General features: G+C 37.6%; 1 protein-coding gene across 2 annotated transcripts in view; it reads left to right on the top strand.

Annotated features, from left to right (window-relative positions):
- HAPLN1 (hyaluronan and proteoglycan link protein 1) overlaps positions 1-18,266 on the top strand; it is an 81,913-nt gene that overhangs the window by 55,727 nt on the left and 7,920 nt on the right. For both annotated transcript variants that reach the window (XM_023215073.2, XM_023215074.2), the window contains one exon: positions 11,558-11,929. In XM_023215073.2, coding sequence (XP_023070841.1) covers positions 11,558-11,929 — 372 coding nt within the window. The remainder of the gene's footprint in view (positions 1-11,557; positions 11,930-18,266) is intronic.

The raw sequence follows: 18,266 nt of genomic DNA, 5'->3' as shown, positions 1-18,266 counted from the left end.
TTTTAAGGGAAAAAAGACTGTAAAAGAGCACTGAGGGGGCAGTGAGCTCAATGGTGTTCATTCGCCATTGAGGACTAGTGTGGGAGGTGCTCTCTAAGCAAGGACATCAGGCAGAGATCTGAATAATGAGTGGGAGAGAGTCATATCAAAAACCAGAGGCAGAGCATTCCAGGTAGAAAAAGTAGAAAATGCAAATTCTCTGAGATTGGAATCGGCTATCAGGCCTTGGGCTTTCAAACCGAAAGAAGCCCAAGAGACTGCAGCCCGTCAGAGTGGAGGTTGTGCTTTCAGAGAGTAGGCAGGAGGCAGACCACAGTACTTTATAAGTGGTCCAGAGTACAGAGTTCAGACTTTATTCCAAAATCATTTGAAAATGTTTAAAAGGTTTGAGCAAGGGGTGACATAACATGATTTACATTTATAAAAGTCCATGTGAATAATGGATTACGGGGCGCCAAGAGTAAAGGCTAGGCTACCTTTTAGGAGGATCTTGAGAGTTCAGGTGAGAAATCATGGTGGCAGGGACCAGGATGGTAGCAGTGGAAAAGGATGGAGATGAACCAATTTGAAAAAAAAAAAAAGTGAAGGAAGAAATGGCAGCAATTACTGATAGATTGGATGTAAGAATTAAAGTAAACAGACACATCAAGCTCAGCTTCTAGAGTTTGGCATGAACCAAAGAATGGATGATGGAGGCATAAACTAAATTGAGAAAGACTGGGAGAACAAATTTGGGCAAGGAACAGGGGACTCAAGTTAGTTATTTGTCATTCAATATAGGACCAACAGGAAGATGAGTTTACTAGTTTCATGCTCAGGAAGAAGTATAATGCAAGAATGTTTTGGAATCATCAGCACATAAGTGGTATTTATAACTATGGGACCAGATGAGATCACCTGGGGAGGGGGGATATGCACACAAAGGGAAGGAGACAGACCTGGTATGAGTTTTGAAGACCCTCAATACCAACAGGTGGGATAAAGGAAAATGCAGAGGTCACATATTCACTTCCCAGAGTCTGAACCTTGATCACTGATATGTGGAATTACTTTTCTCATACGATTTTTAAAAAGTTTAAATTAGTTGCAAGCACTCGGATATAGGAGTTTTTTTATTAAAGATGCATTTCTAGGCTCTGTTGAAAAATCCTGAGGCCTGCTATTTTTCAGCCTTCATCCTCATAGGACAGCATCACTGGGAACCTGTGTCTGCTGCCTGTTTAGAACAGGGCCTGTGCTCGCCACAATAGGTACAACCTTTTCCACTCTTTATCATCCTCATCATGCCCAGGTGCTCACTTCACTCCCCTCAGCCTCGCCCACCTGGGCATTTGTGTTTGACTTACCTTTTGTTTTGTTTCAGCACTAAACTTATTACCTGACCCACTGAACTTATTACCTGAGCCACTGTAGGCTACTGATTCATGTTTATTAGGTAAAAAAAAAAAAAAAAAAAAAAAAATCACAGTTCCCTTTTTATCCTCTATTGCCTCTAGGATTGACTCGTGTAATGGTATTATCTTGACGTCTTCTTTACTAAGTGAAGATATTAGCCTTATCAGTGTATACAACCAACAGTGTCATTCTACAAATTACAAATTACTTAACCTTACACTTCACCACAAAGTGGAAGTGGTCTGAGCAGAGACAAGTAGAGTTGAGCTCTACGCCTTTACCACATAAAGGCACATTTCCAGTAATTAAGGAGTGGTAGATAATTACAGCCTAATGAAGAAGAATGACTCATGCTAATGTTTTGGTTTCTCCAGATCCTTTGAAACAAACCTCTAATATAGTTAAAATCCTGAAGAGTATGTTTATATTAAGAATGTCACTCAACACATTAGTGAAATATTCTAATTTTATTTCATTTTCTTGTGTTCTTTAATCGTTCTATAATTATGATAACCTGGTTTGTGTTTTCTAGGTCTAAAACATAAAAATTAAATGCTAGTTATTTATCCATAAATCTTTGATAACACAGAGAAATTTAAATTCTGAAAATTATTAACCAGAGCAGGCAACTCTAAGTTGACAAAGATACTAAGATTATTTTTACTTCTATAACAAGTTCCATCAGAATTAACAATGATAACAATAGTAATAAATTAATATTAACATTTAAAATCACTTACTGTGTGTATTTCTCATAAAAAGTTCGTTACCTGGGTCATCTCATTAAGTACTCACCACAAGATGGTATAAAGATGGTTAACCAGCTGGGCATGGTGGTTCACACCTGTAATCCCAGCACTTTGGGAGGCCAAGGCAGGCAGATCACCTGAGGTCAGGAGTTCAAGACCAGCCTGGCCAACATGGTGAAACCCCACCTTTACTAAAAATACAAAAATTAGCCAGACATGGTGGCGGGTGCCTATAATCCCAGTTACTTGGGAGGCTGAGGCAGGAGAATTGCTTGAACCCGGGAGGCAGAGGTTGCAGTGAGCCGAGATAGAGGTTGCTGTGAGCTGAGACCATGCCATTGCACTCCAGCCTAGACGACAACAGCGAAACTCTGTCTCGGAAAAAAAAAAAAAAAAAAAGATGGTTAAACTCCGACATTGAGAGAGGTTATATAGCTTGTCCCAGGTCACGTGGTTGTTAGGTGGTGAGGATGAGATTAAATGCAGGCAGTGCTCCAAACCCATACATGAACATACAGCAACATCAAAGCCTTTTCATGGCACCTTTTGCATGATGCAATAGTTTAGTAAAAATGGTCCCCATTTTATTCCATTCAATTTATATAACTATGTTTCAGAAGAAATAAAACCACTAAGAAAAAGAAAGTTTGGTCTTGGGCTTTAGAGAAACTTTTCTGACAGGCCACCATTGTAATTCTTAACAGGGGTAAGAGGAGCAAAGAATGGATGGCAGCTGCAAATACATACATTCCACACCCACCCCAAAGACAAACTCTCTGAAACTTCCAAGGAAATAGAGGAAGGGGCAGATAGGAATTGAATGCTATTGATATAGGTAGATATAAATGTAGATATAGATGGATAGATACAGGCACAGGTATAGATATAGATGACATAGATATAGATAACAAAGACAAAGATAGTGATAAGTTTGTTTAAAAAGGCTTCTAAAATAGTAGTCCTGAAATGCACTCCTGTCTTGCTAAGAACCATTAGATTAGGCAATCCTCAAGAGTTGATGAGCTGTGAACTTTTCAGGTACCAGTACTTTCTAGGAACTGCCTTCTGGAAGAGCACAGTAAAGAAGACAGTGTAGAAGATAGAAGCTGTTTTGTACACCTGGCACACTTTGGACATGTAAATGTTTGCTAGTAAGAGTCAACCTGAGCTGGGCACTCACTGTAGGCCAGGCACCAAGTTAAGTTCTCAATGTGAATTACTTCCTTTAACCCTCATAAGAGCCCAGGGATGAAGATGACTTACTTCCATTTACTGATGAGGAAACTGAAGTACAGAAAAGTTAAGTGACACAATGTAAGGTATAGTCCATATGCTTAACTAATACTCTATAACTGCTGAGAAAAGAAATGAAATAATGAATGTGGAAAGGCAGAAGCCACAAAGAACTTTATCAACAGAACAGAGCTAAACTTCCTCCTCACACTTTACTTCTTCCTGCTAGAAAAAAAGATTCAGAAAAGAGAATTAAGAGGAAACAGAATATTTATCGGAATATTAACAGAGTTTCTGGTGTACATCTCAGAACAGTGATTTTTAAACTATGTTCAGTTGACCTCCTAGAGCTCCTTGGGGCCTTGTGATGCCCATCTCAAGCAGAGAGGCTCACACTTATAAGATTACATGGAAAAGGTTTGTCTTAGATATCCTTTGGTATTGAGCAGTTTCTCATCACATAATCCATTTAGCTCTAAGGAAAGAGAAAATGATGGATTTGGTCAATACCTACAAGAATGCTTCATAGCATATCACATGTGATAATGCATATCTCAACAGGAAGGCAAAACATGCTGTTTGAGAAATTATAAAAACACAATTAGCTGCAGATTGATAGGAAAGAGCAGAGCATGAAGACTGTACAGTGGGTACAGAAAAGGTAGCCCCTGGCAGGGTTGGGAAATGGGCCAGATGGGAGGAGTATGATCTCATAGCCTGTGAGACCAAAAGGCAGGGTCACAGATGATGAAAAACAGCACCAATCACTTTATATCAAAGAGCGATCTCCACTTATCCTATATTCAGCATTAGGTTTTTTTCCTATATGGCTCAAAACTAGACAACAGTTACTATCTTTGGCAATAGTATCTTTAAAAAAAATAGGGAAATGCGATGAAACTTGTATTTCATGTTTTAAATACATGTTTAAAGATCACATTTTTAGTAAACACAGCAATAGGTATACTGAGAAAATATAATCCTTCAATTATAATAATATAATATAATTATGGCTACCAGCTTCTTGTGTGTATTTCCAGAGACTCTAGATAAAGGGTTTTTGTTTGTCTATTTGTTAATTAAATTCCCTCAACTTCTACACTTATTTTTATAAGATTTTTATTTAGTTTGTGCATGGGTGGTACATCGACATGGTTCAAAATTTTTTACTATGGAAGTGTACATGTGAAAATGTCCCAAGCCTTCCTCTACCCACTTTTCCCCACAGCTTCTCATAATCTACCAAGGCTGTTAGTTTCATACGAATCCTTTCAGATATACTTTATGCCAAACTACACAAACTTTTGAATTCTCACAAATGGTAAGAAGCACGCATATTCCTCTGTATCTTCAGGTCAAAGTTTAAACTTCCAGGTGAAAGCAAAGATGTGCCAGAGAAAAATTCCAGATTTTTTTTTTTTTTTTAAGACAAAGTCTCTCTCTGTCACCCAAGACTGGAGTGCAGTGGTGCAATCTTGGCTCACTGCAAACTCTGCCTCCCAGATTCAAGCGATTCTCCTGCCTCAGCCTCCCAAGTGTCTGGGATTACAGGCGCACGCCATCACGCCTGGCTAATTTTTGTATTTTTAGTAGAGACAGGGTTTCACCATATTGGCCAGGCTAGTCTCGAACACCTGACCTCAGGTGATCCACCTGCCTCGGCCTCCTGAAGTGCTGGGATTACAGGTGTGAGCCACTGCACCCAACTCCAGGTTTCAAATTCAAATCAAGTAGGTGAGGGCACAAGGCAAGAATGAGATCATTTTTCTACCACCCTTCTTATTGTCTTCCCTTCTAGAGGCTCAAGATCCTCTGCATTCAAGAATAGCTAGGAAGCAAGCTAAAACTTGGTCTCTGATAAAAGTAATGAACTCTTTGAAAGAACAGTAAAGGCTGGATGCGAAGGGAGGGGGTCAGCATGGATGGGGGTGGGCACCTGGAAAGGTTTCTGATGCAATTTGATTAGACACATTAGAATCATGACCAAAAGATAGGTTCTTCTGACTCTAGGTGAGCAGTTTCAGGAAAAATTAGATTTCTTCCAGTCTGAAGGAAACAAAATAATTATAAAGTTAAAGGTTAATAAGTAAGGCACTCTTTATTTTCCAAATTATGTGTCCTACAAAAATGTAACGTGTGAAGTACAATGAGAGACAAATGTTTAAATTGCATATTCTACTTAAATATGGTGTCTTGAATGTGCGTAACTATTTTTATAAAGTGTTTTCATTTTAGAGAGATAGTATGGTGTAAAGCAAGCTCAGATATCCATGGTTACTGACATAGCTAGGCCCAACCTGTATGCAGCACTAGTATATTTCAGTCACAGACACTTAATACATTAGGCACTATGTTGATGCTGGAGAAACAACGTAAACAAGGCAGAGTGACTGTTTGCAATAGACTATGGTAAGCACAGTGATGGACACAAATCCATCCTGGCTGCTCATTCTCCTGCAGCCTTTGGCTACACTAAGGAAAATAACAGCTTCCAAAGTGTTAGTATTACACATCCAAATTCACCAAAGTGTTAACAAATGTCACAAAATAAAGTATTTTTAAACCCTTGTGCATTTTTTTTTCCAAATAACTCATTACGGAGCTGACAACTGAGTCTATGTCTATCAGTTTCGAAAGTCAGAAAGAAATTAACTTTCTGTTTGGGATGATGAAAAGTTTTGGAAAGGCATAGTGCTGCACAACAAGGTGAAAGCAATTAATGGCACTGAATTATACATGTAAACATGGTTAAAATAGCAATTTTTAAAATATATATTTTACCACAATAGACAAAATTAAATGATGGTGGTAGAGTTTTTTCTTGAAGAGATTTTTTTTTTTCTTTTTTTTTTTTTTTTGAGGCAAAGTCTGACTCTGCCGCCCAGGCTGGAGTGCAGTGGAGCGATCTCAGCTCACTGCAACCTCCGCCTCCCGGGTTCATACCATTCTCCTGCCTCAGCCTCTCGAGTAGCTGGGACTACAGGCACCTGCCACCTCGCCTGGCTAATTTTTTGTATTTTTAGTAGAAACGGGGTTTCACCGTGTTCGCCAGGATGGTCTCGATCTCCTGACCTCGTGATCCGCCCTCTCGGCCTCCCAAAGTGCTGCGATTACAGGCGTGAGCCACTATGCCCGGCCGGAGAGATTATTTTTAATGTTCTTATTTAGCCATCTTAAACACATTCCCCAGTTGGGTTTATTATTATTATTATTATTATTATTAATCTAGGAAATCCAAAAGTCTCGAGGCTACTTCATCCATACACCGGTGGAGAAAGTAACCAACATCAAGACTGGCTATCTTGCACCATCCTCAATTCATTTTAAAAAGACAAACTTATTTTTTAACATTGAAATTTTGATTTGTATCAGGGAGGTTCCCAAGGGCTTCACTTTCAAAATGAGTGGTGTAAGGACCATGAGAAGGGAGGGATGAAAAAGGCGGCTTTCTAGTGGGAAAGGCTTTCTGGAGAGGAGTGAGGAAGCCCCTGACAGCTGATCATCCCTGTCCTTCTCCAGGATGGCTCCCAATTTCATGTACCGTCATTGTTTCCCATGATGATTCATAAAGTATATAACTACATATGACCTAAGTTTAAGGTGTGACTTTGTATGGATTAAAAACATAAACTTTGTGGCTCACACCTGTAATCCCAACACTTTGGGAGTCCGAGGCAGGTGAATCACCTGAGGTCAGGAGTTCTAGACCAGCCTGGCTAACATGGTGAAACCCCATCTCTACTAAAAAGTACAAAAAATTAGCAGGGCATGGTGGTACACACCTGTAATCCCAGCTACTTGGGAGGCTGAGGCAGGAGAATGGCTTGAATCCGGGAGGCAGAGGTTGCAGTGATCCAAGATAGTGCCATTGCACTCCAGCTTGGGCAACAAGAGTGAAACTCCGTTTCAAAAGAAAAAAAAAGCCAAAAACACACATAAACTTTGATCCAAAGCACCCTTTCCTTTTTCCTGTTACCTAGATTTCTGTGGGTATGAACTGCCAAACAAATTTTTATGCTTTTATTAGGACTGAGAAAAATAGGCAGTGGTTCAATGTTATAGTTTTAAATTGTTTTTCTTCTCCAGTTGTGTTTGTCCTATTGTTTAAAAGTCTTCATCTAAATTTCATAGCAAGTATAAAGATCAGTTGTTTGCTCAGGCCATTTCTTTTATTATTTGGTGAAACGAAATGACGTCCTCTGGATTTCACAGCAGAATTTGTAAGATAATAACAAGGCTCCAGCGGTTCAGTGAGTCCCCATTAGTGTTCTCACCAGGCCCTGTTGTTTCCCCTGGAGACAACTCTGAGCTTTGAAGGGCATCAGATCTTTCAAGTCATTGTCACTAATGGAAATGGGGAATTTATTTACTTGTAAATTGCACTTTAAAAAATTTCCGTCCCCCACGGGACATCTGCAGTTTCCCCAATTTCAACATTCAGCCTCATTTATGGACAAAATTAAGCTCTTCAACACTATGCAAATGTTTATGTGCACCTTTTCATACTGAAAGGAAAAGGGGAAATGGACAGTTGTATGCTACATAGTTTTATTTAAAAAAAAAAAACAAGCAATACTTATTCTAATGATCAAGGTTTATTTTTATCTTTTGCATTTCAATTGCTGTGCAACAGCCTGCTAATCAAACAGTTCTTTTTTTTTTTTTTGAGACTTAGTCTTGCTGTGTTGCCCAGGCTGAGGTACAGTGACGCAATCTCAGCTCACTGCAACCTCCGCCTCCCAGGTTCAGGCAATTCTCCTGCTTCAGCCTACTGAGTAGCTGGGACTACAGGCATGCACCACCATGCCTGTCTAATTTTTGTACTTTTAGTTGAGACAGGGTTTCACCATGTTGACCAGGCTGATCTCGAACTCCTGACCTCAAGTGATCTGCCTGCCTCAGCCTCCCAAAGTGCTGGGATTACAGGTGTGAGCCACTGCACCCAGCCCCAATCAAACAGTTTTGATTTAAACATTAATTTCAAACTGATCCAGGAGTTTAAATCTAATTATCAGATCCAAGACTTTCTCTAGGCAAGAGTGTGCAAAGTTTGTAATCAGCACCTGTGGTTCCCTTTCCTCTGTCTTCATCCCTTTCCTTTCCCTGTCTAATTCAGTGTGTTTCCTGGCTGGTCTCTGTGATGACAACCTGTGACATAGTACCTGATAAAAACTGCAAGCTCAAGATTCTCATGAGGTAGACTTATCAGAGTCCAACAGCTAAGGCATGGGAGAGCCTGCAACAGACCACTTCTCCAGCAGTGCTCAGTGCTATATAGTTTGCAGTGTAGATCTTCTAAAAGCAAACAAACAAACAAAAACATTATTCTTAAGGCCATTTTTGGAGGTTTAGCCTAAGGAACCTTAATGGCCTTAGTCAGTAAATATATTACATACCTTTGCTAGGGTTCTTTGAATTTCAGTCAAAGACTTCTGGCATCTATTACCTCAACACACACACACACACACACACACACACACACACACACACACACACCCCAAAACAAATGAGAATGGTAGAATTTTATACATTTTGATAGACTTGTTAAAAAACTATTTTGGGTGAGGGTCAGTGGATGTTTGGTGTCTGCTTAATTTTCAACATTATAGCACACAAGTCATCCTCTAGTCACAGTGCTGGAGTAGAAGTAAAACACAAACAAAATCAGAAGCCTACACTTCTAAAATACTGCAAGATGGTTTACAGTTAACCACAGAAAAAAATTAGAAGTCTGAGTCCCTTATACAAGAGTTTTGATCTTTGCCTTAACCCTTTAATTTATAAAACATTTAGACCTTGTGTTCATTCTGGAACCGTTTATGATTACACTAAACCTCCCAATTTTCCAAGTCTCCTATTTCCAAGTCTCACAGGTGGCATTTTATGTATTTACTTTTTACTCCACATGATCCAAAACTTTATAAATAAGTGAAATTATGAAAGACTAATACATGACAAAACTATGCTCTATATTGGGCAGTATCTTAGTTGGAAAATACTGTGTAAAATCTATGCAGTAGGAACAGTTTAGTAGTCAGTGTACACTTCGTATTGGTCAGCCATTGTCCTAAGTGTTTATATGTATTAGGTTAATTGTATGTTGTAGGTAATAGTATCTGTAATTCACATATAAGGAAATTAGGGCTTAGGGGTTGCACAACTTGCCCAAGGCTACAGAGCTAGTAAATTGAGGAAGTGAAGTTAGACCAAGGTCGATGTCACATTAGAGCCCTTGTTTGCAACTTGTATAACATTCTCTATGCCAGTGCATTTGGGCATTATTTTTGACTTTCAACTAAACAACTTGAAAGGATAATGAAACTGAGACCTCTTATAGCTATGTGTCTTATCTAAACTATGTTCCAGCATGGGAAGGCCCAGCTCCGGGGGTGTTCCCACCCCCAACCCTTGCCCCCGACAAGATACTGGTGAGGAAATGTTCCCTATGACCTCAGGCATTACTGAGAAAACTTAGTCGTCAGCACTTTTCCCTCCTCCTAGAAAGAAGACACTAGAGATGTTTCAGTAGAACTTGCATGCAGGCATTGTGGATATTGCCTGGGAAAAATTGTATGTAGGGTACAATTACACAGATTTATCTTTTATATCTTGAGATTCTATGGTCCTAAATAATGAGCTCAAGAATGGAATATAAAGGAAATGCTTAATGAGCTGGATTAGTGATTCCTCTTAACTAAATACTAAATGAAGCCATCATCCTCACATTTCGTTATCTATTCGAAGTGAGGGGCATTGATGGCTTTGCTAAACTTTTCAGCTTTTTGAGGCTTGGCACTCATTTATAAATGAAATGATATGCTCATTAAAAATATTAATTCTGATTGCTGTATGATAAAAATAGAGATGCTATGTCTATTGTTTGGACACTTTCTATTTTAAAATCCAAATCCTATATTTGCCATTCAATAACTGTGTGTCTCAACATGGCTACTCTTCCCAGTGACCTGGACATCTTAAATGATTCATGGCGAAGGATTATTCAACACCTATCTGCCCAAGGCAGGAGGTCTGCAGAGTTGTGTGAAGGGCAGCTTTGGTAGCTTTGAAAGCTATGTATGGACACAAAGATATCCATATCCAGGAACGCTTATATCACTTTCTCATTTCCAAATCTTGCACATCCTCAAGAGACACTGTCAAGGTCAAAAGCACAATGTGCTAGCCAGGGGGAAACCCCAGAGAAAGCCAAGATCTGAAAATAACAGCTGGTATGTAGAAAACGGCAGACCTGCTGACTTGGCAGACTCAGGATATTGTGGTGCTCTTTGGAAGGCAATAAAGTCCTTGGAGGAAAACAAAAGGACAAGGAAAGGAAAGGTGGAAGTAATAAGATAACTGCAAAATAAGACATAGCAGAAAGCAAAGAGAGAGAATAGAAGGATATTTAAGGGGGTAAAGAAGGAAATAATTATTTGGTTAATTGGAAAAGAAGTATAACTTTGGATATGCTTTTAACATTCAAATTTTGAGGAATACATTTCAAAATCTTCTGGAATTTGTCAAAAGCATTTACTAAAATTACCTTTGTCTAATCGTTCTGTGAAAACGAAATACATATTTCCTGAAAGGTTTCAAAATAGCCTAACACAGGTGTATATTTGACTAGAAGTCATAAATGTGAGGATATTCCGAGTTCTTTGGCAGAGCAGTACAATGAAGGTGAATCATGTTGCTTCATATTTTGCCTGTAAGTACAATACAAACTTATTGTATTAGAAAGCGCAGCTGGGTTTACCTTACCTTGAAATGTTTGGGTTTATATTGATGAACCCGTCATGCAACTCTCTCACTTCTCTTGGTCTTGTTTCTATGTTTTTGATATTTAAATGTAGAAGAAAAAAATTGAAACAATAATAAATAGAATTTATTATGAAATCATTGACCTTCAAATGACTGTGGAGTCTTATATCCAATATTTCTTACTGACGATAATGTAACTTCTTTCCCTTTGGTTTAAAATACAAGACTACTTTAGAGATACCCTCTAGTTATTAGAGGTCACTTTCTATATGGTTCAAAAGAGATTATGTAGAGAAGCTAACTACCTAAAGCTATCCTTTGTCAGATATCCTGTATATGTAACATATTTCATTTTACGAAAATGTTTGAAAGTATATTAATAGCTGTTTTCTTTTTTTTTCTTTCCTTTTTAATTATAGCAGAAAATGGCCCCCGTCTACTTGTGGAAGCAGAGCAAGCCAAGGTGTTCTCACACAGAGGTGGCAATGTTACACTGCCATGTACATTTTATCGAGACCCTACAGCATTGGGCTCAGGAATCCATAAAATCCGAATTAAGTGGACCAAGCTAACTTCGGATTACCTCAAGGAAGTGGATGTTTTTGTTTCCATGGGATACCACAAAAAAACCTATGGAGGCTACCAGGGTAGGGTGTTTCTGAAGGGAGGCAGTGATAATGATGCTTCTCTGGTCATCACAGACCTCACTCTGGAAGATTATGGGAGATATAAGTGTGAGGTGATTGAAGGATTAGAAGACGATACTGCTGTGGTAGCACTGGATTTACAAGGTAGGTATCTATAAGTCACGTTCAATGTAGAAACGATCATTAATAATTGCGTTTTTTCATGAGGAATAATGTCTAGTTGTTACCACAGTAATAAAGTGAAAAACTGAAAGTCCTTGCCCAGCATCTTTTTCTATTCTTTTGTATTCTATAGTCTGCCTTTGATTTCAGTTTTCATGTTTGAAATGTATACACAATGCTTATGTGCAAAATTGAAGCTGTTTGTAACTAGGAGAAATATGCAGTGGAACTGAATTAACGGTTTTCAGATACTGCCTTATGCTACTCAAAATTTAAATTCCGTTATATCGTTATTGAGAAATTCAGATTGTGTACTTCTTTGTATTATGTTTCTAAAATTATCTCAGTTTCAAAATAATGGCATGTTTTGTAAAGGACATCTGCTAACTAAAATATATGTACTCGTATTCTGTAAAATGACTGCAAAACCTTAATTCAACAAAAAAGTAACTTCTAGCTTTAAATATTCTTCTAAAGAAATGATTTTGTAAGGGTTCAGAGTCTCTTAGCCATTTGGTCAAGGTATTTTGTGGGAGAATTCTATTGCTTAAATATGTAAGCCATCCAGTAGGTTTAATAACCAACATGTGTACAAAGCCGTACAATAAAAAGTGTCCTTGCTATCCTTGCCTCCCCTCTGCCCAATGTCCACCCTCTAGAGACACTCCTCTCCTTAGTTTCTCATGGATCACAAGACATCTTATTTTTCATAAATTTCAGCATTATTTTACACTGAAGGCTGGATTTTGGCAGCATTGGTAGAATGCCTTCCTTCCTTGTTTACATAAAACTCTTAAGTGTATACTTGCTAGAAGCTCCTTTTACCCCCGAGGACAGATTTGTAGCTTTGGAAAAATATCTGTTTGGTCCACTAGCATATCACTGACTATTTGACCTTTTGAATCCCATACAATCCTATCACATGTATGGAGATTTATTTGCTTTATACATCTAATAAATTGCACAATATTGTAAAGTACATTTTTGTGACCTTGCCTTGTCTCTCATAGATAGTTCTTGGTCCTGAGTACATGCCACCTTGTGCTTTAAGTTTTTAGTGATTGATATTACTATCCATGAACATTGGCATTATTCAGATTGGAATGAATTGACTTAGAGAAGACAGTCGGTCATCAAATATTAATTAAAACTATTTATCAGAGGGGCATTAAAGGTTGGAGAGAGCCTTGAGCTAGTAATATTAAGAGGCTTAGGTTCACCTCAACTCTGCCGGTATCAGTTTTGTAACTGGGGCAGGTCACTTATCCTCAAACGAGTTTGAATTCTATTATCTGTTGTTACTTTTTCTTCTAAAACCCTATCTTTATATAGCAAAATATTTCCTAAACTTAAGTAATTCACACGCAATATTTACTATCTCTCTGTGTTTATTTTACAAAATTAAACTCTAAGTTAAAAGAAACCAGTATAACTTACCAGAAATAGAAGGAAATAATAAAAATAAATATAATAAAAATAAGGTCATTGTTTAAAAGAAGCTTCAGCCTATGTTACAGCATAATGCATTATAGGGTCAAATCAAGTCTCCTCCAAGACACAATTAGGGATGCTGAAAGGGGACTAAGCAAACAATTTTTTTTTTCTCCTAGGCTCTGCACCATTGCAAATCTCCAGATTCTCCATGCTTAGGGAACATTCCATATAGCGTACATGCATATGAGCTAAGTAAATGTGGTCCAAGAAGCCAATTTAATTGTTACATATTTTTACAAGTGCTGTTTTGGTGTCATGAGATAGAAAGAATTCCAATCTTTGCTCTTTTCATTCAACAAACATATAGTCCATTAAAGATTCTCAAATAATTTAATGAAATAAGGCAGAAGTCAGTAAAATAAGTGGGCACAAATTTCTAAATCATATGTTTTACTTATTTTGTTCATGTTCAGTCAACCTTCTTTATAGATGACGCTTAAGACCAACACTTTTTCTAAGATAACATGGCTAGCTCTAGTAAGAGCTAGAGCTGGAATTTGATACCAAAGGCATTGGATGAAGCCTATGCTCTCCTCCACTGTGATTTGAGGGTTTGCAAGAAGGAGAAATTTTCTGTTGGTAGAGGAGAGGCTTTAAAAAAAAAACAGCAGCATTCTGCAGCTTCAGGCTTCAGAAAATTCTGAAAGACCCAAAGTTATTGGAGCGATAAGCTAGGACCTGTCCTGTGCTCATGGTAGCTGTTAAATTTCCCTCCTCCATGATGTTCTCATAGCACCTTATGTAGACTTCCATTATAGTTCTAATCACATTTTGTTTTGTAAATATTTGTGAATTTGTCTGTTAAACTTGATCTACTTGAGGACATTCAAGAGCCAAGAACAAAATTCATGCTCAGTAAATAGTTTACAAGTAAAAGAATGTTTGAAACAAAGTGTTTAAACTTTCAAATACAAAAAGTGTGCGTGCAATGTACTTTCAAAAAGTGTGCGTGCAATGTGGGAGTCATGGAAACCATTCTTAAGAAAGAGACACTTGGCTGGGCGCAGTGGCTCACGCCTGTAATCCCAGCACTTTGGGAAGCTGAGGTGGGTGGATCTCTTGGAGTCAGGAGGTTGTGACCAGCCTGGTCAACATGGTGAAACCCCATCTCTACTAAAAATACAAAAATTAGCCTGGCATGGTGGTGCATGCCTGTAATCCCAACTACTCTGGAGGCTGAGGCAGGAGAATCGCTTGAATCCAGGAGGCAGAGGTTACGGTGAGTTGAGATTGCGCCATTGCACTCCAGCCTGGGTGACAGAGCAAGATTCTGTCTCAAAAAAATAAAAAATAAAATAAAATAAAGAGATACTTGATTTCAACCATGAAAGTAAGCCTTTCAAAAGCTAAAGAGCATGAAAAAGCAAGAGAGAGGGCACCATACATAAAGAGGGAAATTCCTCAAAGCAAATATGTGAACAACAGATACCACCAACAGCATTCCAGCTTGCCTGCATTAAGTCTCAGATTGGTGAGAGGGTGGGATAAAAATTTTTAACTTTTCATTGTCGCTGATTTCAAACATTTGGAAAAGTAAAAGGAATAGTATAATGAATCCATATATCATCATCCAGCTTCAAAAAGTATCATGATATAGCCAATCTTATTTTAGTTTGCTTTCTTACTCCCACTACCACAGAATAATTTTCAAGAAAACCTCAGATGGGATATTATTTTATCTAAATATACTTCAGAGTAAGATGAGGATTGATATTTCAAAGTAAAATTACAACAAATTAAGATAGCCACAATAAAATAAAAGCCATAAAAATAAAATTTGAGAAAACTTAACATAAGCTAAGGACAATCTCCACGTATTCTGGGATAGACGCTCAAGATGCAGCAGATTATATGCATAAGAGTTTGAAATCTGTGCTGAACCACATATGGCAAAAGACATACTTTCTGGTTATCGTTTATTAGCTCTCATTCTCATTTTTAATCTTTTTCATGATCAATTACATTCTTACATGTGACTATCTACCAGTCAGGCGGTGGTACTCAAGCTCCCTGTCAGTCTTCTAACATGTACCAAACGACCAGGGAAGCATCTCATTTTAAATGCCTTGATTGAGCTGCTTTTCCAACTGTAATTGCACATTATCTTTAATTGTGTTGGTCCTTTAATACCAGCTTAAATGCTATTTACACTAAAGAATTTTACCAATTAGAAAAAATATTATTCTTCATGATGCCTAAATTATATAGCTCCTATTTGTATTACAAGCTTTTTTTCTGCCTTGGATTCAAACCATATATATGTCCAAACTACATGTATTTATTCTGTCTTGGATTCAAATCATATATATCCTGTCAAATACAGGAAGCGGCCACACCCATACCTATGTCCTAGAGTACCAAGCACAGTGCCTTGTTGTCAGTTGTTGTTTAAGAACTGGCCATATAATCACACTGACAAAAAAGAAAAAAATTGTAAATCCTTAACAAAGACTGACCTCCATGTGAGTTGGAATTAGATATGGAAACACAGTATTTTCATACAGAATCTTGGATAGGGCAGAGCCCTCCGATTGCTGCCAGTTACCTACCTAGAAATAGCACCCAACAAGCAACAAGCTTTATACAGATATAACAAAAGGGTGTTCCTAGGAATTCAGGGAGAAGCTTGGACTACAGAATCAGCAATTCAATTGAGCGCAGCAAACAATAAATACACAAATAATGATATGAAAAACATGACACTTGTGCTTCCAAACTTCCATTGTATTCATCTTCCATTGGTGAAAATGGGGCTAAATATACAAAATTATAGTCTGAGAACTATCAGAAATAGAAACACAATTTCAGATATGTGCATAGCATGGATAAGCACTATGACAGGCACTAAGGAAGGTAATATTATTTATGCTATATGGTCTCTGCCTTTTTATTACTAGAAATATTTACTTTATGTAATTATTAAAACTTACTTTAACTTTTACATGTCCCTTTTGATTATATTTTGACATATAAGTATGAAGGATAAATTAGTTATTCCTTGGATAATCATACAACCTTCTTTCCCATCCATAAAAGTTTAACTTTTCTTATTTTTGCAACACTGGATAAAAGCAACCATTCGCTCCATAATTCAGCTGTAAGAATTGCACATTTTTTCTACAGAGCCAAGAAGGTTGCTGCAATTGGATGTTAAAATCTTAACTAGCCAGAAGTATAAGAAGTAAACAAATAAAATACTAAAAATCATGAAGTTCCAAAAATGGTGCTGCTGGTAAGAGACATCTTGCTGTTGAAATGTGTATGTGAAATTTGTAGAATATAGAGAAAGTTTTAAAACTTTGAGTAAAGCATAGAGCTTTACCTTGATTTACTTGGAATATGTTATTTCCAGCATATCAAACAGTAATTCAAATTTGTTAAGTAAATCTTTTGAGCTGATACAACACTTAGTTGACAATTCTTACAATTGAAAAATACTAAAATTTTAACATAAATTTCACTTTGACTCTAAAACATGATTGTATGAAATTATGTTAAATTTGAAAACAACTCAATAAAAATATATAGCACTGGATGTGGAACTAAATCAATCATATTTAAGTAATGCTCAGTGGTTAATCAAGGACAAATTACTAGAGAAAAAAATTTCCCGATGTTTATGAGAGTCTACCAAAACACACTACAGTGAATTTAAACCTGAAAGATTTTCCAGGTCTTTAAAATTAATATAAATTAAAATATTCTGCATTCTCCAATATTACCATCTTCAGCCATTTTGGAAATGGAAGTCAACCCCACTGGTTTCTTTCTCTCTTCAGGTTCAGACACTTTGAGATTTTCTGTCACTTTAAGATCTAGCTAAAAAGGGAATGTCTACTGAATAAATTGAATATTTTCCTTTTCATCAGCACTCCCAGGGTTGCCGAGAAAAGAGGATAAAAGATATGAGGGACCAGGGCACCATAATAGTTTTTTCCCAGCACTCACTGGGTTCCCAGCTCAGTGCCTGGACAGAGCCCTCCTTAGACAGAACCATGTCCAGGCCTTCCCTCCCCATCAAGAGAGGCTTTTACTCCTTCCTTTTGGCTCTGATTCAGCTTATAGATCCTTCAGCCAAGAACCTGAGAAGGCAGAATGAGATCAGGAAGCCTTCTTGGATCTCTGCCTTTCATGGATGGTGCCAGCTGGATTGCCCTACAGGGACAAACATGTCCTACGGAGGCCTTCAGTGGATGTGACTTGATTTAAGGCCATTGAAATTTCTTCTTGTAGTGTCTTCTAGGATAATTTAGTAAAGAAATATTTCCTGTGTATGGTTATGCTATTAGTGAGTTTGTACTTCATCTTGAATAGCATCTGCAGTCTCGTAAAATAGCACATGTGCTATAACTCACCAAATTACTGTGTCAGTGGGACAAATGTTTGCATTCCACATGCTAAAATACTAATTATTTCTAATTATATTCAAAAATTCAAGGCAAGCCCTTGAATAGTGATTCTAAATTAGTTATCTTTTAATAACCATGGGAGAAATACTTTGACACAGTAGTCCTTTTCAAAGTTCAGCAAGTGATGCAACTTTTCTTTCTTATTTGGTAATCCTTAGCCTTTAAAGAAATTGGGCAGAGTGTTATGAGACAGCCCAGTCACCTCCCATAATTATCTGACCAAAAGAAATGTTTTGGAAAGCTATACATCTTCCCAGGCAAAATCAAACGCCAAGTCACACTGTTCACATTTGCTAAGGAACTTTTGTCCTCAAAATATTTAACTTAATTATTTGGCATTAGTCAATCAATGGATGTCTATTCTGTACCTACCTTTTATACGACAAGCTTAGAGAAGTTATTTTTTCCTGTTTATG

This window comes from Piliocolobus tephrosceles, chromosome 4 (assembly GCF_002776525.5).
Source record: "Piliocolobus tephrosceles isolate RC106 chromosome 4, ASM277652v3, whole genome shotgun sequence".
NCBI lineage: Eukaryota > Metazoa > Chordata > Mammalia > Primates > Cercopithecidae > Piliocolobus > Piliocolobus tephrosceles.
The sequence above is the reverse complement of the archived record's forward strand: the minus strand, read 5'-3'. Positions and strand labels throughout refer to the sequence as shown.